At 38.9% G+C, this 24,212-nt stretch overlaps 1 protein-coding gene across 1 annotated transcript in view; it reads left to right on the forward strand.

Annotated features, from left to right (window-relative positions):
• Positions 1-24,212, forward strand: part of TEK (TEK receptor tyrosine kinase) — a 139,235-nt gene that overhangs the window by 98,839 nt on the left and 16,184 nt on the right. Inside the window, 7 exon segments of the mRNA XM_006143226.3 lie at positions 1,330-1,491; positions 4,349-4,483; positions 8,276-8,563; positions 14,309-14,608; positions 16,963-17,117; positions 20,031-20,241; positions 23,498-23,608. Coding sequence (XP_006143288.1) covers positions 1,330-1,491; positions 4,349-4,483; positions 8,276-8,563; positions 14,309-14,608; positions 16,963-17,117; positions 20,031-20,241; positions 23,498-23,608 — 1,362 coding nt within the window.

The following is a 24,212-nucleotide window of genomic DNA, read 5'->3' on the forward strand; positions in this document are numbered from 1 at the left end:
TACTGTGACCTTTTGAAGAGTTACAAACCATTTAATATTAACAATTTGTTTTTGATTCCCTCAGACCAATTTTCACCTCCTTGAGAGTGCTGTTACTCCCAGTGAGTATACCTGGTCTTTCAGAGAGGGAGATTATTCCAGAATAACCAAGTGGAGTCACTTTAAGTACATGAGCTCTTAAAATCAGAGAACCTTCTTTGACTAGACCAGTAAGAGAGACCATGGTGGAAGAAAGGGGCAGAGATACCTGACAATGTTGACTCCAAAGGTGGAAGGAGAGGCCTTGAGTTCAGGAATGAGCTAAGGTCTCTAGAAACGGAAATGATCAAAGACACAGGTTCTCCCCTAGAACCTCCAGAAAGGAACACAGCCTTGTAAACACCTTGACTTTACCCCCACTGAGATCCATGTCTACCTTTTGACATCTAGAACTATGAAATAATGAACGTATATTGAGGAGAGGAAATGGAGAGAGAGCTACCACATGTTCTAGTGGAAAGATTATCAAATAATCACACAAATTTACTATGAATACTAAACTCTGAAAGTCACAATGAAGGAAATGTAAAGGTTCTGTGAAAGTGTATGACATTTGGGCCTAAGTGAGGTCCTGGGATAGCCTTTTGAAAAGGAGTTATACCAGAGCTAAGAGTAGAATGACAGTAGGGTTAGCAGGGAGAAAAATGGAAGGTAGAGTATTCACCAACAACCTAAGACAGAAAGAAGCTTGATGCTGTGTTGGCTGGATTAACTCAAAGTCAGTGAGGTGGGAGGATGTTTGGGAAGGCTAAGAGGAGGCTATAGGGCATGCAGTGGCTCAGTTGTGCAAGGCCCGGCAGGTCATGGGATGAATTTTAGATTTTATCCTAAAATGTAGTGAGAATCTATTGCAGGGTCTTGAGGTGAGGAGTGTTCACATTTTAATAAAGCACCTTGAGAGGCTGGCAGGTGGCATGGTGGTTAAGGCACTGGACTCTCACATGGTTGATTGTGGTTCAAGTCCTGGACCTGGCAGCTTGCTTTCTTATTTTCCCTCTCTCTGTCTCTGTCTCTCTCTGCTCAAATTGAATACTACAATGACTACTACTACTAATAAATAAAAATTAAATCAAATTTTTAAAAAAGAAAGCACCTTAATTAAACATAATGGACTGGAGGAGGTAGAGTCAAGTGGACGGCTCAGAGAGTAGGTGATTGCCGTGAACCTGAGTCGGAAACTCTAAGAGGACTTTGTTGGAAATGTATAGCACTCATCCTCTACCCTCACCGAAGAATGGGAACCAAATCCCTAAGATGAAGTACTACATTCATCACTAAAATTTTATTTAGTTCTTCCAGAGCCCCTGAATGCCCCAAATGTGATCAACACTGGACATAACTTTGCTGTCATCAACATCAGTTCTGAGCCTTACTTTGGAGATGGGCCTATCAAATCCAAGAAGCTTCTATATAAACCTGTTAATCATTATGAGGCTTGGCGACATATTCAAGGTAAGATTAGAACAGAAAAGGCCCCAGCTATGGGTGCAGCACCAGAAAATCTTTTCACACATAGAGATCTCCTCTTCTCTACCTCAACCATCTTCTATAAGGTGGTGATTGTAGTAAAAGTTTCCATTTTAGAGTATTGAGAGAATGCAGGGGCCCTGGACTTTCTGGAAGTCATGGTACACTGAGACCCAGAACTAGCCTGCATCATGGTTACTGTATATATCATTATTTCCAGGTCTCTCTGGATCTCCAGCTCTTTTTTGGTTACTTTATTTTCCCTGGTCATGGTGAAAGATACTTGTTTATACCATGGATATTGTAACAGGAAAGTCCAGGGCCTGCTGTAATGTCAAGAGACTTAATCTACCTAAATCTCAGGAGTGACTGTTGCTGCTGAATTGAATGTTTAAAATTCATTCTCATCTTGTGTCTTGCTCTGTCCTACAGGATCCTAACACCCAAAGATTTTTAGAATTTGAACCTGAAAAGTTTGGATTGTGGCAAAGTGGAATGGGGTGTGGGAGAAGGGAGTGTGGGCAAAAAGAGCCATGTACCTCCCCTCACCTGCCTGAAAGAAGAAAAATAATTCAATAAAATGTGACAAAATGTCAAAAGTTCATGAAAATCAACTTATTTTGAAACACCCATTACACTTCTATTTGTTTAATAATGATGTAAACTGATCTTAAAAATAAGGAAATGGGGAACCAGCAGTTAGCATAATGGCTATGTCGCTAGACTCCCACATAGTCGACCGCGGTTTGCGTCCTGGACCCGGTGGCTTAAAACTCACGCTGGGCGCGTGTGCGTGCATGCCCAAGATCCCGAGAGGAGAATGGAGGAGAAGGGATTGCAGCGTGACCATCCCCTCTGGAGGGTGATTTCTCGCTTTCTGTCTCTATGTCTCTCTCTGTCTGTCTGGCGAGCACACACGCCCTATAGCAACAACAACAACAAAAATCTCTCCAAAAAAAAAAAAAAAATAAGGAAATGAAAACTGACATCATCAATTGACCATTTAGCTTTAATTTGGCCATTCTGTAGGGAGACTTACTACTATCAGGCTTGTAGATAACATCTATGTCTTCACCAATGTATTCATCTTACTATGCCTAAGATTTTCTAAAGCCAGCCCTCTACCCACTATATGTAGATAAATGAGAAAGCTAACAAACAAAAACAAAAACAAAAACAAACCATAAAAATAGCGACTTAATGCTAGGTGACCTGGGTACATTGTGTAAAGTCATGGCATTATTATTGAGTTCTTCACGTGCTACTGTAGACTCAAACAGCCAAAGTTCATAATATTAGGAATATAGAGCTGATTTGCTGGATTGTAATTTCCTAGATCAATGGCTAGGTGTTTTATTATTATATGGTGCAATAATCTACCAACTTTTTCTACTTCTGTCTCTATGTCTCTCTCTGTCTGTCTGGCGAGCACACACGCCCTATAGCAACAACAACAACAAAAATCTCTCCAAAAAAAAAAAAAATAAGGAAATGAAAACTGACATCATCAATTGACCATTTAGCTTTAATTTGGCCATTCTGTAGGGAGACTTACTACTATCAGGCTTGTAGATAACATCTATGTCTTCACCAATGTATTCATCTTACTATGCCTAAGATTTTCTAAAGCCAGCCCTCTACCCACTATATGTAGATAAATGAGAAAGCTAACAAACAAAAACAAAAACAAAAACAAACCATAAAAATAGCGACTTAATGCTAGGTGACCTGGGTACATTGTGTAAAGTCATGGCATTATTATTGAGTTCTTCACGTGCTACTGTAGACTCAAACAGCCAAAGTTCATAATATTAGGAATATAGAGCTGATTTGCTGGATTGTAATTTCCTAGATCAATGGCTAGGTGTTTTATTATTATATGGTGCAATAATCTACCAACTTTTTCTACAAGTGGACAGCCAAAAAGCAGTATGTTTTATTTTGGAGGGAGAGAGATTTTGCTATAGGATGCATGTTCTTACTGAAGACATAGAGAGAGACAGAAAGACAGAAAGCAAGAAAGCACCTCCTAGAAGGGAAGGCCATGCCACAATCCCTTCTCCTCCTTTCTCCTCTCAGGATTACGGGCATGCATGCACACGCACCTGGCGTGAGTTTTAAGCTGCCTGGTCTGGGAATTGAACCACGGTCGACTCTGTGGGAGTCCATCAATGAAACCATTATGCCATCTGCTGATCCCCCAAAAACAGTATTCTAAGAACAGTTAAATACAACCCAATTCTTCTCTTACTGACTAGGAATTTTGTAGTAAGGCAAAAATTTATCTTTGTGATATTCTTGGAGATGGGCTGACTAAAGCAAATAGGTAAGGAGAAAAGCATAGATCACCTGTTTATGGGAATTATTTTCAAGGACTCAGAATCTCTTGTAATGATATGATTACAAATCAGTTATCTGGTCACAGCAAACCCTTGGTGAGTCTTTCTCTTAATAACTTGATTGCAATCAGTGTATGTACGTGAAAACAGTAGAAATTATGTTATTTCAACTACGTTTTTCCTCCTAAATTTGATAATCTACACAGTAGATTATTTCTGAGGTTTTATTCTACAAATGAAAAGACAAAAGTAGTAGAACTGAAATGTATATGTGGCATAGAAATACCCATATTAATGTATGCATTGTCACCTGGACATATTTTTTCAAAAAGCCTGCTTTTCCTCATATTAGGAATGATGAGGCCTTGAAGATAAAATTGTTTCTCTGTTTCACTGACTTGTATTCTTAGAAAGCTAAGATCAGTTTACATTGTTATAACAACCCAGGGTAAAGGATGTAGAAGAATGATAACTGAAGTTTCCTGTACTTTCCCTCTTCTCAGTGACAAGTGAGATTGTTACACTCAACTATTTGGAGCCTCGAACTGAATATGAGCTCTGTGTGCAGCTGGTTCGCCGTGGAGAGGGTGGAGAAGGGCATCCTGGACCTGTGAGACGGTTCACAACTGCTTCAATCGGTCAGTTGAAGCCAACAGGCATTTATTCATGAGCTAAGTGGGAGGGGGAGGAAAGGGAAAAAGGAAGGAAGACTAGGAAGGGTGGTGGTTGGTGAGTGGGTGGGTGGAGATGGAGGTGGAAGGAGTTTGCTTTTGAATGGGTGGGAAAGTGACAGGAAGGGTAGCAACTTTGAGCCAAGCTGTTCCTTTATTCGGGCTGGATTCCTGGTCTACCTCCCTGGGGGAGGGGAGTCTGTAGCAGTCCACAGGGACAGAAGAGGAAGCAGATGAACCTTCAGGAAGGCAGGGACATCCCTTAGGACTTGGGATTTACTTAGAAGCCACTGTGCTGAGCCTTGACTCTTGCATTCTACCACCATCTTCCCGTTTCCATCTTCAGGGCTCAGGCAGACTCTTGCCACCTATATACTTCAGACGTCCCAGTTTGTTTATTTTTAAAAATAATTTCTGATATTTCAAAGTTATTCATGCACATAGTTAGAACATCAAATAGAATGAAAGGCTTTTATCTAAAGAACAGCATTCCCCTGCTCCACCCCTTCACCTTCCAGTCCTGCTTCCTAGAAGCAGTAACTTTTATCTCCTTAAACTATTTCTTATAATATTTACCTCTGTGTTTCTAAATCAATGGTTCACAAACATTAGTGTCACAATCATGGGGAGAGTTTGTTAGAGCTGTCCCTTGATCCCCATCCCTAGAGTTCCTCATTCAGTAGGTTTGGGGTGTGGCTGGAGATCAATAAATTGCGAATTCTAATAAGTTCCCAAATGATGCTTGATAGTGCTGGTCTTGGGTTCACATGTTCCAGATAACATGTATAGAAATATTTCTTGATTTGTCACTGCTATCCAGTATCTGTTGGCCTTCTATTGTGTTGAGAAATTCTTGAATTCGTAGTCTTCATGCTAACCTGGTTTCCAGCTTTCTGCTACCCAGATACCCTCTTTTGAAACATCAGTGTGACCCTTTGTGAAATTTCCTTTCTGATTTTTTTGTTTATTCACTGTGTAATCTTTCACTGTCTTTTAGTCAATGTGTTTATAATTTCAAGGTCCCATATATTTGATTTGTATTAACTTGAAGGGTAAGAATTACAATTTTCTCATATTAGAGACTAAAAACTAAAGTCTCAGAGTGGTTAATAACTTGCCCATAGAGATGTGTCTTATGCATAACTACTCTGGATCTTCAGATTCCATCATCTTTGTGTTTCTCTGATTATTATTATTATTTTTTACCTAGGAGCCCAAATGTACCATCTCCTTATCCAAATTCACGTATTTTCTTATTTTTTAGTCCATTTATTAAAGACAGAAAGATATGGAATGATTTAGTTAGAAAACTAGGAAGAACATCTAGCTCTTTTTCAGGGATTGTGCACCCCTAGCAGAGACACCCTCTCTTTATCGCCACCCATATTTTATCTGACACAGCATCCATAATGAACCAAATAGGACTCGAGAACTACACTGAAACATGTAGAAGCATTGCATAAGAAATGACTTCCTGGGTACTCCACCAGGTGGGAACACAAAAAATATACCCAACAACTATATCTAATTGGACCTCCATGACCATAATCAAAGGAACCCATGATAGGTCATCAGGTTGCTTCTAAAAGGCCAATGGTAGTTATTCTCTCTCAGGTCAGTGTTGATGAATTAAGAGGAAGGTCATAATCTGACTCACATGGAAAGTATTTATGGAACATAACATAAAACACTTCACAGACACACACTGTGTTGTCTTCAGCTTTTAGGATATGGTCCAGCCAGGATGCATGTAGAGGTCTCTTGGAATATTTCAAAGTAGTTCTCAGGGGTGAGCGGGAATGGAATTCTTGAAGGTTCTTTTCCCATCATTTGAATTTTGCTGATGTTTGCGTTGTAACTCCTCTGGCAGTTGCACCATTTATGTGTGTTGATTGAGGTGCGAAATCCAGAGAGATCAGACAGGGAAAAAGAGTACACGTTCTTGAATATAGTGCAGAAAGACAGCACATGGGGAGGGGTGAAGGGTAATCCTGTTCTCAACAGAAAGGAAAATGAGAAATGACCATTTATTGAGTTAATCCTTTGTAACAAAACATAGGTTTAGGAGTTTACATGTGTATTCCAAAGCATCAACTCTCTGTTCTTCTTTGTCATTGAAAAGCTACCTGGCTTATTTTGTAACTCAAACTTTAGAGATTAGCAATGGGAGTTGATATTATCTCTCTAATTTTGCAAGTTAAAGAACCAATAAGACATTTGGCCTAAAGTGAAGCAAATATATACCTGAATGTTGGCTCTCACTAGTGATAGTTCTGAGACCATTCAGAATGTCTGGTGAGACTGATCTCCAGATAGAAACAGACCCTCTCATCTCTGAGCCAGAGTTAGAACAGTGTTTCTTAAGTTTTTTCAACTTCTTATTTTTAAAAAAATCACTGATTAAGGAACTGTTAAGACATTTTTGTCTCTATAGATCCTGCCTTCCCTCCACGAAACTTAATGCCATAGATTTACTCTACATCTATGTGTGTATTACAACTCTTTGTAAACCACTGTAACTATTGTAATGGTCTAAAATTTTCTCATACTTTAAGAACCAATTTTGTCCCCATTGAGAATATATGAATTAGAACATCCCTAGCTATGTTTTAAAATAACTTTATATTTGGAATTTTAAAATAAATGTATTAAAAATAAAAATTTACTATTATTAACTGGAAAAAAAAACCCACAAATCTCTCATTGTCCATTGGCATGTAATAATAAGGAAAGAAGGAAGGGTTTCTAACATCTTCACATTCATTTGCACAAGCATTTTATACCATTCACCTCATTTATTCTTCCTGAGTCTGGAAAATGGGTATTTTCATCCCATTTTACAAGTGAATTTGGACAGGTTATGAATTTGCCCAAGGCTGTGAAACTCAAGAGGCATACTCCCATCTCTCTGATTTTAAAACCAATATTGTTTCCATTCAGCTACCTCTTTGGCAACCCTAGTTTTTATGGATAATTATAACAGGCAGCATGTGCTTGTAACTGACACCTTGATGTGGGCAGAGCAGAGGCAGTGCTGGCCCTGTCAACAAAGTTGCTGCGATGTCTAAAATTCTTTCTGAGAAGTAACCCTGAAATTGCTTTAAAATGTATTGCCCACAATGTTAACAATCATTAAACGTTCCCTTACAATCCCACAACCTTGGCAAATCCACTGTTTTCATTTTTATCAGTTGTCTTCCTATCCTTCACAACTGCAAATACAACTTTTACAATTTGCAGTCAGGGCTCTTTCTCTATTATAAATATTCTATTGAGCTTCCATACTTTTCCTAGTTACCTATTTTAATCTATTAGGTGGCTAAATAAGTTAATTAAAGCATATCTCTATCTTGAGATTTAGATTTCTTCCAATTATTCACCATTATAAATAGTGCTGTAATGGACATCTTTACCCACATAGTGTTTTCTCTCCCTTTGGATTATTTTTTTAGGATAAATCCCTGATAGTTCAATGTGAGGGCCAAAGATTTTAGACATTTTTAGGGTTCCTGAAACATATTCCCAAGTTGTTTTGCAATGGGGTTGTACTAGAATTACTCAAACTATGTCACAGAATTATTTTAAAGGTTTTCTATTTTCGTAGAAAAAAAAATCAGATGGCTATTAGCTTGTGTTTCTTCAACAGGCTGTGAAATTTTATATTATTCTAGAAGTGAACATTATCCTTCAAAGCTGCCCTTTGAGGGTGTCACTAACTCTACCCTATGTAAAAGGAATTGTCCTTCTGTTTTCTCCTAGGGCTCCCTCCTCCAAAAGGTCTCAGTCTCCTACCAAAAAGTCAGACCACTCTAAATTTGACCTGGCAACCAATCTTTCCAAGCTCAGAAGATGACTTTTATGTTGAAGTGGAGAGAAGGTCTATGCAAATAAAAAGTGATCAGCAGAATATAAAAGTGCCTGGCAACTTGACTTCAGTTCTACTCAACAACTTGCACCCTAGGGAGCAATATGTAGTCCGAGCCAGAGTCAACACCAAGGCCCAGGGGGAGTGGAGTGAAGATCTCATGGCTTGGACCCTTAGTGACAGTAAGTAACATCTGCCTCTGCCAGTCCCACCTGAATGATATTTCACTATTGCCGTTTGAATTTGGCTACCATCACTTCAGGACTGTTTCTCAGAAATTGTAAAAGGCAGTTATTTGTGAGTGGAGGCTAACTAGCTCTCACACACACACTTAATCATTTTCATAACTTGCAATATATAAAAATGCTTCATGTAAATGGATTTTCAACGGTTCAGGTAGGACTTTGGTAAAATTTTTTCTTTCTTTGGTATGGAGTTATTAATTAAATTAATAACATGAATACGATTTCTTGGAACTTGTCTAATAGTTATAGGATGGTTTTAAAGGATGGTCATGTATCTATTTTTTGTCCACATAGATGCTGATTAATTATAGATGGGTCTTGGGACCAGCAGTTGGCGTAATGGCTATATCACTGGATTCCCATGTGGTCGACCAGAGTTCAAGTCCAGGACCCGGTGGCTTAAACTCACGCTGAATGTGTGTGCATGCATGCCCAAGATCCCAAGAGGAGAGTGGAGGACCAGGGATTGCAGTGCAGCCATCTCCCTGGGGGGTGATTTCTTGCTTTCTGTCTCTCTGTTTCTCTCTGTCTTTCTGGAGAGTGCATATGCCCTATAGAAAAATTCTCTCTCTGTTTCTCTCTTTCTGGAGAGTGCATGTGCACTATAGAAAAAGTCTCAAAAAAAAAAAAAGAAAGAAAGAAAGAAAGAAAGAAAATTATAGATGGGTCTCTACTAATGTTATTTATTTATTTGCTTATTTTGGAGAGTTTTTTGCTATAGGGTGTGTGCATTTGCCAGAAAGACAGAGAGAGACAGTGAGAGACAAAGAGACAGAAAGCAAGAAATCATCCCCCCAGGGGATGGCCATGCCACAATCTCTTCTCCTTCATTTCTCCTCTTGAGATCTTGGGCACGTATGCACACATGCCTGGCCTGAGTTTAAGCCACCAGGTCCAGAACCTGAACTGTGATTAACTACATGAAAGTCCAGTGACATAGCCATTACGTCCCAGGTCTCTACTAATTTTGCAAGTCAAACAACTTGGCAAGAAACAAATCTTGCAGTTAAACATTGTATATTATGTACCCATTTTCTATATCCACTCACCTGTTGATGGACAACTTAGGTTGATATTGTGGGTATTGTAAATAGTGTTGTAATAAACACAGGAGTTGAGATATCTCTTCAACAGATTGATTTATTTTCCTTTGGGTATATAATCATGGAATTGTTGGGTCATATAACAATTCTGTTTGTAGTTTTTTTAGGAACCTCAATACTGTTTTCCATAATGGTTATAATAATTTACATCCCCACCAATAGTGTGTAAGACTTCCCTTTTCTCTACATTCTTGCCAGTATTTATTATTATGTATATACTTATACACACATACACACATATATACAAATATACATATACACATGTGTGTATATATATACATATACACATACATGTATATATATACATATACACATACACATACGTGTTATATATATACATATACACATACACACATATATATTTGTGTATATATATATATATATATATTTTTTTTTGTCTTTTTGATAATATCCATTCTAACTTGGGTGAGAGGGTATCTCACTCTGGTTTTGATTTGCATGTCTGATGATTAATGATGCTGAACATTTTTTCAAATGCTTTTTGGATATTTGTATGTTTTTCTTTTGAAAAAATATCTGTTCAGATAATTTACTTATTTTTAAATTGGATTTTTAAATATTGTCATTGAGTTTATTTTTTTATTTTGGAGAGGTTTTTGCTATAGGGCACGTGCGCTCGCCAGACAGACAGAGAGAGACATAGAGACAGAAAGCGAGAAATCACCCCCCAGGGGGGATGGTCACACCACAATCCCTTCTCCTCCATTCTCCTCTCGGGATCTTGGGCATGCACGCACATGCGCCTGGCATGAGTTTTAAGCCACCGGGTCCGGGACACGAACCGCGGTCGACTACGTGGGAGTCCAGTGACATAGTCATTATGCTAACTGCTGGTTCCTGCCATTGAGTTTTTTGAGCTCCTTGTATATTCTAGTTATTAATCAGTAGTCAGATATATAGTTTTCAGATGTATTTTCCATTTTTATTATTATTTCCTTTGTTGTGCAGAAGCATTTTAATTTGATTTAGTTTAATTTTTCCATTTTTGTGTTTGTTACCTGTGTTTCTGAGGTCTTATTCATAAACTTTTTGCCTCCACAAATGTCCTAAAGTGTTTCTCCTATGTTTTCTTCTAGTAGTTTCATATTTTTGGATCTTGCATTAAGGTGTTTAATTATTTTGAGTTGATTTTTGTGTATGGTAAGAGACAGAGGTCTGGTTTTATTCTTCTGCATGTGGATATCCAGTTTTCCTAGCACTCTTTATTAAAGAGACTATCCTTTGCCCAATACATGTTCTTTGCACTTTTGTCAAAAATCAGTTTCCTATCTTTATATAGATTTATTTCTAGGCTCTTTATTCTGGTCTGTATGTCTGTTTTTTATGCCAGTACTATTCTATTTTGGTTACTTAACACTTTGTTGTGTGTTTTGAAATCAGGTAGGTAGTTTGCTTCCTGCTTTGTTCTTTTTTGCTCCATATTCTATTTTGGTTACTTAACACTTTGTTGTATGTTTTGAAATCAGGTAGGTAGTTGCTTCCTGCTTTGTTCGTTTTTGCTGAGTTGCTTTGGCTACTCAAGGTCTTTTCTGGTTCCGTATTCATTTAAGATTTGTTTTTCTCTTTCTGTGAAGAATTTGTTGATCTTTTAACTGGGCTTGCCTTGAAGCTGTATGTTGCTTTGGGTAGTATGGTCATTTTAGCAATATTCTTCTATCTATGTACATGGTATATCTTTTCATTTTTTGCATTCTCTTCAATTTTTTCATCGACTGTTAGAGTTTTTCTTCTTCTTTTTTTTTTTTTTGGAGAGGTTTTTGCTATAGGGCATGTGCGCTTGCCAGACAGACAGAGACATAGAGACAGAAAGCGAGAAATCACCCCCAGGGGGGATGATCACGCCGCAATCCCTTCTCCTCCATTCTCCTCTTGGGATCTTGGGCACGCACGCACACGCGCCCGGCATGAGTTTTAAGCCACCGGGTCCGGGATGTGAACCGCTGTTGACTACGTGGGAGTCCAGCAACATAGCCATTTCACTAACTGCTGTTTCCCTGACTGTTATAGTTTTTATTGTAGAGTTCTTTCACTTCCTTGCATAAATTTATTACAAGGTATTTCATTTTATTTTTGTTGCTATTATAAGTGGGATAGCTTTTTATTTGTTTTAGCCATTTTATTATTGATATAGAGAAATGGCGTTTGTGGGTTGATTAAGAAAATAAACTTATTACACGAACAAGAGAGGCAGAGAGGGATAACACCCACAACAAGGTCTTGATGTCATGATCCATTCACTCTTAACTGGCCCTGGATTATGGGCACATGCTGCCCAGTATACTCAGGTAGGGCTTCAGACACAAACCCAGAATCTTCCTGTGTGAGTCAGCCTTACAGAGCATCACATTTTACTGCTGTGCTACCATCCATCCTCTTGTATGTTGATTTTGTATTCTGTAACTTGACTGAATCTGTTTAATCAGTTATAAGTGGGTGGGTTTTTTTTTTTTTGAGAAGTATTTAGATTTTTCTCTATATAACAGCATGTCAGGTGTCATCTGCTGCAAATGGAGACAATATGACTTTGTCATTTCTTTTCTTTTTTTTTTTTTGTCATTTCTAGTTTGGCTGCTTTTTATTTCTTGTAAAATTGCTCTGGCGAGAGCTTCCAAAACTAAATTAATAAGAGTAGTAAGAGTGGGCATCCTTGTCTTCTTCCAGTGCTGAGAAGAAAAGCTTTCAACTTTTTCCTATTGACTTGATATTATTTGTGGGTTTGTCATATATGTCAGTTTGCTAGTATTTTGTTGAGGGTTTTTACATCTGTGTTCATCAGAGATATTGGCCTGTAGTTTTTGTTGTTATATCTTTATCTGGTTTTGGTATGAGGGTAATAGCTTATAGAATGAGTTTGGGAGAATTGCCTCTCATTTCAGTTTTAGGAAATGTTTGAGGAAAATTGCTCTTTGTTCTCCTTTAAAAGTTTGGTAGGGCTGGCCTTGTAGTTTAGTGGTTAAGAAAATCAGATCTTATATTGCTAATTGTGATTTGAATCCCCAGCCCTGGCAGCTTGAAAAAAATGCCAGGTTCATGTGTGTACAGTCCCAAAATCTTGATAAGATAGAGAAATGGAGGAGAAAAAATTGCAGCATGACCATGCCCTGCTGGGGAGTGCTCCCCTAACCCCCACCTCAGTAAGGATACACACTCTCTGGCAACTATATAAATAAATAAATAAATAAATAAATAAATGGGTGGATGGATGGATGGATGAGTGGTAGATGGATGAATGTTTGGTAAAATTCAGCTGTGAAGAAAAGCCTGTGATTCTCTTTATTGGAACCCCTTTTGTTATTGATTCAACCTCATTGCTTCAGGTCAGTTCTATTTCTTCCTGGTTCAGTTGTGGTGAGCTGTATGTGTTGAGGAATTTATCCATTTTCCCTAGGGTTTCAAGTTTATTGATTTATAGTTGTTAATAACAGTCTCTGGGACAACAGGTGGCAAGGTGGTTAAGGTGCTGGACTCCCACATGGCCAACTGTGATTTGAGTCCTGGACCCAGCAGCCTGAAAGTCATGCTGGGTGTGTATGCATGTATACCCAAAATCCCAGGAGGAGAATGGAGGGAAAGGGACTACAGCATAGCTATCTCCCCTAGGGGGTGATGTCTCATTTTCTCTCTCTCTCTCTCTCTCTCTCTCTCTGGTGAATGCATGTGCCCTATGGCAAAAATCTTTAAAAAAAAAAAAGCCTCTAATGATATGTTGTATTTCTGTCAGTTCTGTTGTCATGACTTCTTAAAATTTCTGACTATCTTTATTTGGATCCTCTCTCTTCATAATAAGTCTACATCTCTTCTTAATAAGTCTATATAATGGCTTATCAATTTTGCTTATCTTTTTAAAAAAAACAATTTCTTTTGTTGCTCTTTTGCAGTCTTCATTTATTTATTTAATCCCATTTGTTATTTTTTAAAATAATTGTTTAACTTTATTAATTTATTTGTTTATTTTAATTTGACCAGAGATGGAGCGAGAGAAAGAGTGAGAGTGAGAAAACAATTCCTTGATTTACCAGAGATGGAGCGAGAGAAAGAGTGAGAGTTAGAAAACAATTTGATGCCTGTCTCTTGCTGCTTTTAAAATTTTCTGTCATTGACTTTTGACAGTTTAACTACAAAACACATCTGTAAGGACCACTTTGGGTTGAATCTATTTGAAAATCTTTAAGCTTCTTATATCTGGACATTTATATTGATTTAATAATTGGGAAATTGTCTGCCTTATCTATTAAATACGTTTTATGTTTCTATATTTTTTTTCTTTTTCTTCTGGAATTCACATAAGGTTTGTTCACTTGAGGATATCCCATAAGTTCTATAGGCTGTCTTCATTATATTTTTATTCCTTTATCCTTTTTTAAATTTTGTCTGAAAGATTACAAAAGATTTGTCTGTAAATTCAGAGATTATCCTGTATGATATATACTGAATTACCACCTGACAAAACACCTATTGACCTTTCATAGTTTGAGTTGATAGGAACCATCTCTCAAAAGTATAATAATCTAAAAGATGGTAGAATATCTTAAGTGAAATGTTTTTGTTTAATTTCTAGTTCTTCCTCCTCAACCAGAAAATATCAAGATTTCTAACATCACAGACTCCTCAGCTGTAATTTCTTGGACAATATTGGATGGCTATTCTATTTCTTCTATTATCATCCGTTACAAGGTTAAGGGAAAGAATGAGGACCAGCACATTGATGTGAAGATAAAGAATGTCACCATCACTCAATATCAGCTGAAGGGCCTGGAGCCTGAAACAGCTTATCAGGTGGACATTTTTGCAGAGAACAACATAGGGTCAAGCAACCCAACCTTTTCTCATGACCTGATGACCCTCACAGAATCCCCAGGTTGGTAGAATGCACAGGTGTTTACATAGGATTATTTCTGGAGAGCATCAGAGAAGCTCTACTATCTTAAGCTATTTACCCCATATATATGCCATATGACATATTCCATTTATCTTAATAAACTTCACTGTCTCTAGATAGGTCCTTAACATACTCCTGGGAAAGATCCCTGTAGATCCATTTTCTTTTATTAAACCTTAGAATAAATTAGCCTACGAGCATACCCCATCCAGCAACCTAGGAAAAAAAATCTCAGTGAGAGATCAATAACAGTATCCAGCAACCTAGGAAAAAAATCTCAGTGATTGATCAATAACACTTCCTTCTTTCTCATAACAAACATTCTTTCAGTTTGAGTGACATTGTGCTATTCTAGGTTTTCTGCTACTTTTCTGATCCAGGTTATTATGTTTCCATATTCAGGTCCTACTCTGAGAGAGTAAGCTCTTTGAGAAGGGATAGAGATGCCCTTAAGAGTTCTGGGGTCAGCAGGTGGTGTGGTGGATAAGGGTGCTGGATTCCCACATGGCCAACCATGGTTCAAGTCCTGGACCTGGTGGCTTGCTTTCTCACTTTCCCTTTCTTCTCTCTCTCTCTCTCTCTCTCTCTCTCTCTCTCTCTCTCTCTCGTCAAATAAAGAAAAAATAACAATAACAAATGGAAATAAATAAATAATTCTTTAAAAAAAAAAAAAAAGAGTTCCAAGCACACAATGCTCACTGTTTGTGATGATTAAAGGTGTTGAATGTGAACAAAGGCCGTGGTGTAGGCAGCCTACAGTGTAGGAATGGCTTTCCTTTGAAGTTTTGCAGATGGCATCTCCTAGCCCTCTGCACTCTGCAATGTGTTCAAGGAAATCTACATAGAGGGGCTTTAGAGAGAAAGGCAATTTTTACAAATATATAATTTGGACTAGAGTATTTTTACAAAAAAAAAATCTTTTAACACTAAAATCTTCTTTGTTCTTCTAGAGGGCTAAAAAAACCCAACTGTGTCTTTCTATCATTTTCAAAACACACTCTAAATAAAAGCATAATTTTTATGATGACTTGATAAAATGAATACAGGCCCTGAATTCAACCTATGCATAAAGTACAAAGAGAAAGTTAAAAAGCAAGACAAAACAAGCCAAAAAACCCCTTACACTTTCAAACATCCCTGAATGCACACGAGCATAGAAATAGAAGGAAAAAGAGGTAAGCATAGACGAATACTTTTAACAAGATGAGGTCAAGCTCCATGTCTTATTTCTCTAGGCCAGCCTCAACCTGCCTCTGTGTCCTGAATTGCTGGGATCATAGGTGTGTGCTTCCATGCCCAGCTTTTAGGTTGTACTGGGAATTGAACTAGGCTTCTCATATGGAACAGTGTCTTAGCAGTGTGTGCTTCCATGACAAAGCCTATATTGTTATTAATAAAAATATACTGAGCTTAATTTCTGTTTGAATTTAAATAAGGGAAAGAAGCAGAAGAATTAGACCATAGTCTTTAATAGTATATTTTGACCAGATCCCTAATTTAATGGGTTTTTCTTTTTCTTTTCCTTTTTCTCCTTCCTTCCTTCCTTCCACCTCTCCCCCACTTTACCACTTCTCTGCTTTCTTTTCTTCCTTCCTTCCTTCACCAGATTCATCTTGAGGCTTTTCCCCCTAATCTCCTTGTTCTCTTTCCTTTATTGCCAGAGAGCAAGTAAACTTGTGAAATACAGAGAAAGAGAGAGAAAGCATCCTCCAATGAGGCATGGTCATGCTACAGTCACCTCTCCTTTACTCTCTGTCCTGTCAGGATTTTGTGCGTGCATGCGTATGTGCCTGGAATGTTCCTCAAGCTGCCAGGGATTGGCCATGTATAGTTCCTTTAACCACTAGGCTGTGGGGCTAGCCCTCAGCTTCTTTAAAATAAGAGAAACAAAACAGAACAAAATATCCCAAGAGTAAACTCTTAGCATCATAACATTTTAAAGCTTTTCTAAGTAGAGGAATTAGAGGTGAAAGGAGGTGAAGCCAGTCTCTCCAAGTCACACCTCTGGTTACTCATTCTCACTGTTACTCAACAATGTTCATTTGCTTGGGCTTATACACTGGCACAAACATTGGACAGATGATAATAACGAATGATTTGCCTATCGCCATCTAAAAGTGCTTTTACACATATTTTTTAAAAGATAACAATCCCATAAGTGAGATTCATCTCCACTGAGTTTTAGAAAATGAATGAATAGCCCAATGTTGCATAGCAATTAGGTGGCATTTATAGGGCTGCTGTTACATCCCCATTATTCTGCATCTACTCCCACAATGGTCTTGGTCTCTCTACTTAAACTAACCCAGCTGCTTCATCTCTGTTCTGCACAGCAGCCACAGACCTTGGAGGCGGGAAGATGCTGTTGATAGCCATCCTTGGTTCTGCTGGAATGACTTGCCTGACGGTGTTGTTGGCCTTTCTGATCATGCTGCAACTGAAGAGGGCAAATGTCCAAAGAAGAATGGCCCAAGCCTTCCAAAATGTGGTAATGTCTCATCTTCCTACTAGCTCATGAGTGGAAGTCTGTTTATTGGGTTGTTGGGAAGGTCATGATGCATTTTTTCATAGAAAAATGTAGATAAATGCATCACGATGTTCCTGAAACCCTAATATAAGCAGAACCTTTACTTTAAAGATGTGGACCAAGGGGCAGCATACAGGACAGTGGGTGAAGCTCTGCGCATGGGGAGCCCGGCCCACTACAGTTTGAGTTTCAGCTCCATTGGCTTGAAGAACATGTCAGGCACATGTGCATGTGTACACCAAATCCTGACAGGATAGAGAAATGAAGGAAAGGGACCAGCAGATGACATAATGGTTACATCACTGGACTCCCACATAGTCTACTGTGGTTTGAGGTCCAGACCCAGTGGCTTAAAACATACTGGGTGCAAGTGCGTGTATACCCAAACTCCCAAGAGGAGAATGGAGGAGAAGGGATTACAGTGTGGCCATACCCTCTCAGGGTGCTTTCTCGCTTTATGTACCTATGTTTCTCTGGTAAGTGTGTGTGCCCTATAGCAAAAATCTCTTAATTAATTAATTAATTAAAATAAAGGAGAAAGGATTGTGAAATGACTACAACCCATTGACCCACTGGAGGTATTTTTCTCTCTCTCTTTCTCTCTGACAGGTCCATGTGCTCTCTGGCAATTTAAAAAATCGATGTATATGTATATATACACACACATACACACACACACACACACACACACACACACACATCTCAATCAGAAAATCAACTTGTAAAGCAGATATTTTCTCCTAGACAAGTCTCATCATCTCTTTGACTTTCATCATGAAATGGGAGATATATACCATATTTTTTAAAAAATTTATGATACAATACATGTGCATGTTGAAAAAGGCGGAGGGAAGCACCCTCCCAAGGCTTGGTCACAGGATGATCCCCTTTCTCCACAAACCTGCCAGGATGCTAGTCACGTGCTCACACACTGGACATAGTTTCACGCAACTGGCCAAGGGACTCAAACTGTGATTAGCACATGGCTTCTAGCTCTGTAGCTCAGTGTGCTACAGAGGCTGTGACTATGCCAGAGGATGGGCCACAATTTGTTTTAAAAGTTTATTTATATCATTAGAGAGAGAGACAGAGAGACAGAGAATGTGTGTGTGTGTGTGCACCTAAGGGGAAAAAAAGGAAGAGAGAAAGACGGACATTCTCCACACGATCTTGTCATACTATGATTCCCTTTTCCTAGTCCTCAGCTTGTCAAGATCTTGGGTGCTTGTGTGTGCACCTGGCATAGTCCATGTAACTGAGACTTCCAGCACTATCGTTCTGTATGCTAAATGAGAACAATTTTGAAAATGAAAAGGTTGATCTTAATAATTATGCAGGAACTGAGGCCTAAAACAGAACCACCCTCTTCTCACTATCAAAATGTGATATATGGCCATATTGTTAAGTTGTGGCGGACAATAATCTTGACCAGAATGAACTGAACATTTTTGGTCAGAGGAGAGACATGAGGGTGACCAGACCTTAGTGTGATAGGTAAGGACGCATTGTACTAGATAACTTCTTCCACATTTTCTTATTTCTAGTTACTATTTCCTAATTCTAATATTTTCCATCACTCCTCATATAGGTAGATAAGAATTATATATCCATGTGTGTCTGTTCCATTTCTATGTACCTTTGAGTCTACAGTCAGAGTTCGTGGCACTTGGTATTGTCTCATTTTATTTTTAAAGAGTTATTTAATTTTATTATAATTATTGTTTAATTTTGTCATAGTGCATGTGCACTCACTGGAGAGAGAGAGAGAGAAAGTAAGAAAGCAAGCTGCCAAGTCTAGTACTCGACCATGCTTGGCCATGTGGGAGTCCAGCCTGAAAAGTCAGTTTACCCATATGCACCCCATTTAAGTCCTTTTGGTACACTAAAGCATGACTATTCCTCTAGTTTTTGGTTTTAGACACTAAAAGGCAGTTTGTACTTGGCTTCATCAATTCTGTGTATAAACCACTGAGGACAACGACATAGTTCAGATGAGGTTCACCTTCATATGCATGAGTTCCCAGATTTTCTCTCAGGACAGGGGTCCTTCACGTTCACACTCTGTCCCACACCAGAACTGTCTCAGCTCTAGAGAGGAAGGAGCTGGAAAGAGGTTGGGGATGCAGGAGCTTGTCAAGATACCAGTGTCATGACACACTGCCATTGGTAGCCACTGCATTCAGGAGAAAAGGAACATCATGCTGGGTTTTTCTCTAAGCATTGGTCATCCTGTCTAGAGTAGGTCTGAGAGATTAAGCTTTGGGACAAGAAGCAGGAGGAGAGAGAGAGGAAGGAAGAGAGAGAGGAAGAGACAGAGAGTGAACTGAGAATAGACCAGGGCCAAATTGATCTTATGAAAGCTCTCACTGGGGGACATCCCATGACTGCCCTGGAAGGGGTATCTTCAAAAAGCTCATGGAAATTGTATATTATTTAAAAATGCATGGATTTCAAAAATGTTTTCACAGCAAAAATAAACTTACACTTGATTTCATTTCTCCATGAACTTTTTGAAGTACCTTTGTTTAGGATATTCAGGTTATTTTCCAAACCAGATCTGAACACCTGCTCATTCCACAGCAGAGTCAGCAATGGTAACTGTGCGGCGGACTTGCCATTACTCTCTCCTCCCTCCCGTTTTGCACTCATTACTAATCTAGACGCTCACTGACTGAGCCCCAGAATGATGCTCTTGCAGCTCTATAGGTGGCTAGTTCATCAGAGTGAATGTGGGACAGGAAACCCATTTCCATTCTAGAATTAGATAAACTGTTTTTTTTTTTTATCCATCAAGGATACAAACGAGAAGGTACTATGCCCCCTTAGAATAATGAACAATCTTGACACAAAACTATGAAAAAATTGTTTTTCTAGAGGGAAGAACCAGCTGTGCAGTTCAACTCAGGAACTCTGGCCCTAAACAGGAAGGTCAAAAACAACCCAGATCCTACCATTTATCCAGTGCTTGATTGGAATGACATCAAATTTCAAGATGTGATTGGGGAGGGCAATTTTGGCCAGGTTCTTAAGGCACGCATCAAGAAGGACGGGTTACGGATGGACGCTGCCATCAAGAGAATGAAAGGTCAGTGGTTGGCCAGACCTTTCCCTAGGGTGGGAAGAAAACTTGGCTTCCTGTTGAATCTTTCCTCTATTGAACATAATTTAAACCAAAAGTGGCATGATGTCAGCTATAGCTATTTTGTACAACTGAAGGCTATGTTTCCTCTGAGGTGAACCTGTGATAAAGTCAGCATGTAAATACAAAGGCAAGAGCCATTTAAACACCATCTTCTTTTTTTTTTTTTTGGAGAGGTTTTTTGTTTTTTTTTTTTTCACTATAGGGCGCGTGCGCTCGCCAGACAGACAGAGAGAAACATAGAGACAGAAAGCGAGAAATTACCCCCCAGGGGGGATGGTCACGCCGCAATCCCTTCTCCTCCATTCTCCTCTCGGGACCTTGGGCACGCACGCACACGTGCCCGGCGTGAGTTTTAAGTCACCGGGTCCGGGACACAAACCGCGGTCGACTACGTGGGAGTCCAGCGACATAGCCATTACGCTAACTGCTGGTTCCCAACACCATCTTCTTGATGCCTTGGGATGTGAGAATACAGATTTTTTTGGTCATATACTGTTAACTTTGGGGATTCTCATTGTTTCTTACTGTGGTTCTCAAAATTGAGCGTGCATCAGAATCTCCTGGAAGGTTTTTTTGAAAACAAATGTTGCGACCCTTGCCTGTTTCTGATTCAGTAAGTCTGCAGAGAGCCAGCGAGTTTTCATTTCTAATTAATTCCCCTGCAATGCTGGTCATATGGGTTTTATCCTTTGTGAATCAGCCTTCATAGGCTGTCGGCTTCAAAATTCCTGGGAACATTTCAGAAATGCATCCAGGTGAGAATCTTCCATCCCCCGTTTTACTGCATCCACATTTTTGAGATGGCATATGAGAATCTGTCTTAAACAGGCTTTTTAAGTGGTTTTTCTATACACTCAAAGTTCAAAACCACTGTTCTAGGGTCAGAGGTACTAAATTTCTTTCAGTTGTTTTAATCTAAAGGCTACTTGGTACCTTCTTATTTACTAAGATGGGATAATAAGCAAATAAGCATCTTCTGATAAAGAAGAGTAACTAGTTCTCGGATGATCTAGTTACCTTTTCTTGTGTGGAAAACAGCAGTTTGTGTGTGACTTGACTTGTAAAGCTGCACTGATGATGTGGCAGCAAACATGCTTGAAAAGTGGTGCAGACGTAGAGAATGTCATTACCCACTCATCTGCTGCTCCATTGTAAGGGTTCTCTAGGGTGTTCCTTTTTGACCACACTATTGAACCTAAGAGGAGAATTAACTCTAAATCTTATTGAACCAGTCGTGCTTTCTGCATTGTTAAGAAGACTGCATCAGGAAGCAAAGCAAATTACCTGTGCTTAGAGATACTTTCTTCTTCTATTGTAATTTCTGGTTTACAAATATTGGACGTCTTTGTGAAGGAAAGTATGTTTTTTCAAAGCGTATATACAGTGCCATAATCAAATCAAGGATATAAACAAATATCATCTTCAGCGTTTAACATTACATTATGTTGTGCACATTCTCTATTTATTCTACTTGTTTTTTCAGGCAGGAGGGAATGGTTGATGACATTTTTTACTCTGCCATGCTACATTATTCCATAACCTATCCCACTCATTGACATGCATCCCAGTGAATGTTAGTAATATTCTCTCAAAGCCCCCTACCCACTCTCCATGCAGCTTCTAGTATCTGTAATTACTGTCTCTACTTTTATGTTATGGAGTCCTTCAGCTTCTGCCAGAGTAAGGATACTCTATATGCTAAGGAGAGACATGTGGTAGTTTTCTTTTATGTCCTGGCTTATTTCAGTTAGCATTATATCTTCTAGGTTCATTCATTTCATGTCTAATGACACATTACTGTTTTTTATGGCTGAGTTGTACTCCACTGTGTATATATGCCATATTTACTTTATCCATTCATCGGGCACTTAAGTTGATTTGTATGTTTCTATTGGGTTGTAGGAAAAGCCATGATGCATTTTTACATAGAAAAACAGAAAACAAAAGTCATGACTTTTCCAACAACCATTATTAACAGAACAATAGAAACAAACAAAAAACTTGCCTAACAGCCAGAAATTCTTTTTCTGTTTTGCTAACTTAGTAGTAAGGAGTTTTGGAGAGAAGTGAGGAGAGAATGTTGAGGGTATTGAACCTTATAAAGTAGTTTTTTTTGGATCTGAGATGAGCCCATGAAAAGTAAAATAGCTTCAAAAGGCACCAGAGCAGAATGTTTCAGCAACTGGTGCAATGAATGTATCCAGATGAGGGTAATTACTGAAATAAGGGCCCAACTTCATTATAAACATCTTCATTTTTCATTTTTTAAATGTTCCCAAGGCACTGACCCTCAGAGCCAGAGCCACAGTGAGACCTCTGAGATATAAACAGGGCACTCAACCTGCAGTTTCCTATCAGGCAGTCTTCTGGGTACTGTTACCCTATATGAGACACTATCATAATTTGCAAGCATGTTCAGGCATGTGTGTGGCTATCAGCATGTTATTTTTAAAAATAAGAGCATGCTGTTTTTGACTCATGGCTGGCTAACTATTAGCCTCATCCTCTGTCTGATGCCTGCTGGTTCTTTTTCTAATCAAAGTACCAGCTCAGAGACAGGACAAAAAGAACAGGGGCAGGTTCACTACAGTTTCCTGACTACTAAGCAACTTATATAAAATGTCACTGGGATTTTGTTTGGCAAGACTGGTTTGTTGAAAAGGAAGATAAAATTATTACATAAAATAAGGCACATGCATTATTGGTGATGTTTACCTGAAACTTTGGTTCTATTCTTCAGCTATTTGTCTCTGGGAGGTAGATTTAGCTCGAAGACCTGGAGTCTAAAAGATGGGGGCAGGTCTATCTCCTCCAGTTATGTCCCTAAGTATTTGAGAACTTAAACAGTAAAACTTTAAAGTAGTGGTTATCATCTGGGGTGATTTTTTCCCTTGGGGTACATTTGGCAATGTCTAGATACATTTTTGGTTGGGCTAGTAATGTCTAGTGGGTTGAGGCCAGCACTTCACCTCAGCATCTTACAGTGCTTGGGACAGTGCCCATAACAAAGAATGATCAACCCGAAGTTGGTAGCACCAAGTTGAAGAACTCTTCCTTAGAGCAATCTCTTTGGCTTGTGTACATTTTCCCAGGCCTGATGGTGATGGAGTGCACCTGAAGGTTTTGGGGAGCTAGAAGGGACAGTTGATTCTGCAAAGATGTAATGAAGAGTCATCACAACCCTTGATTTCCTTCCCAGAATATGCTTCCAAAGATGATCACAGGGACTTTGCAGGAGAGCTGGAGGTTCTTTGTAAACTTGGACACCATCCAAACATCATCAACCTTCTGGGAGCATGTGAACATCGAGGTAAGATATTTTCTTCCTGTATTTCCTGCCAGATGGTTTTTTTTTTCTTTTTCTTTTTAAATGGCCCATTCTATATTGAAATTAGAAAACAGAGTAATCTCAAGAAGATTACCCATTTTTAAGTTGCAGTTTCCATGTAAATGTCTGTCTAGTTTGATTTGTAGATTGTGCCATCTATTCAGAGGTAGACAGTGAGGGTGGATCCTTTGGCCTCTGATGAGGTTCAGTCATGACTACCCAGGAGGTTGGTAGCACCAAGTTGAAGAACTCTTCCTTAGAGCAATCTCTTTGGCTTGTGTACATTTTCCCAGGCCTGATGGTGATGGAGTGCACCTGAAGGTTTTGGGGAGCTAGAAGGGACAGTTGATTCTGCAAAGATGTAATGAAGAGTCATCACAACCCTTGATTTCCTTCCCAGAATATGCTTCCAAAGATGATCACAGGGACTTTGCAGGAGAGCTGGAGGTTCTTTGTAAACTTGGACACCATCCAAACATCATCAACCTTCTGGGAGCATGTGAACATCGAGGTAAGATATTTTCTTCCTGTATTTCCTGCCAGATGGTTTTTTTTTCTTTTTCTTTTTAAATGGCCCATTCTATAT

Source organism: Tupaia chinensis, unplaced genomic scaffold (assembly GCF_000334495.1).
Source record: "Tupaia chinensis unplaced genomic scaffold, TupChi_1.0 Scaffold000093_1, whole genome shotgun sequence".
Classification (NCBI taxonomy): Eukaryota; Metazoa; Chordata; class Mammalia; order Scandentia; family Tupaiidae; genus Tupaia; species Tupaia belangeri.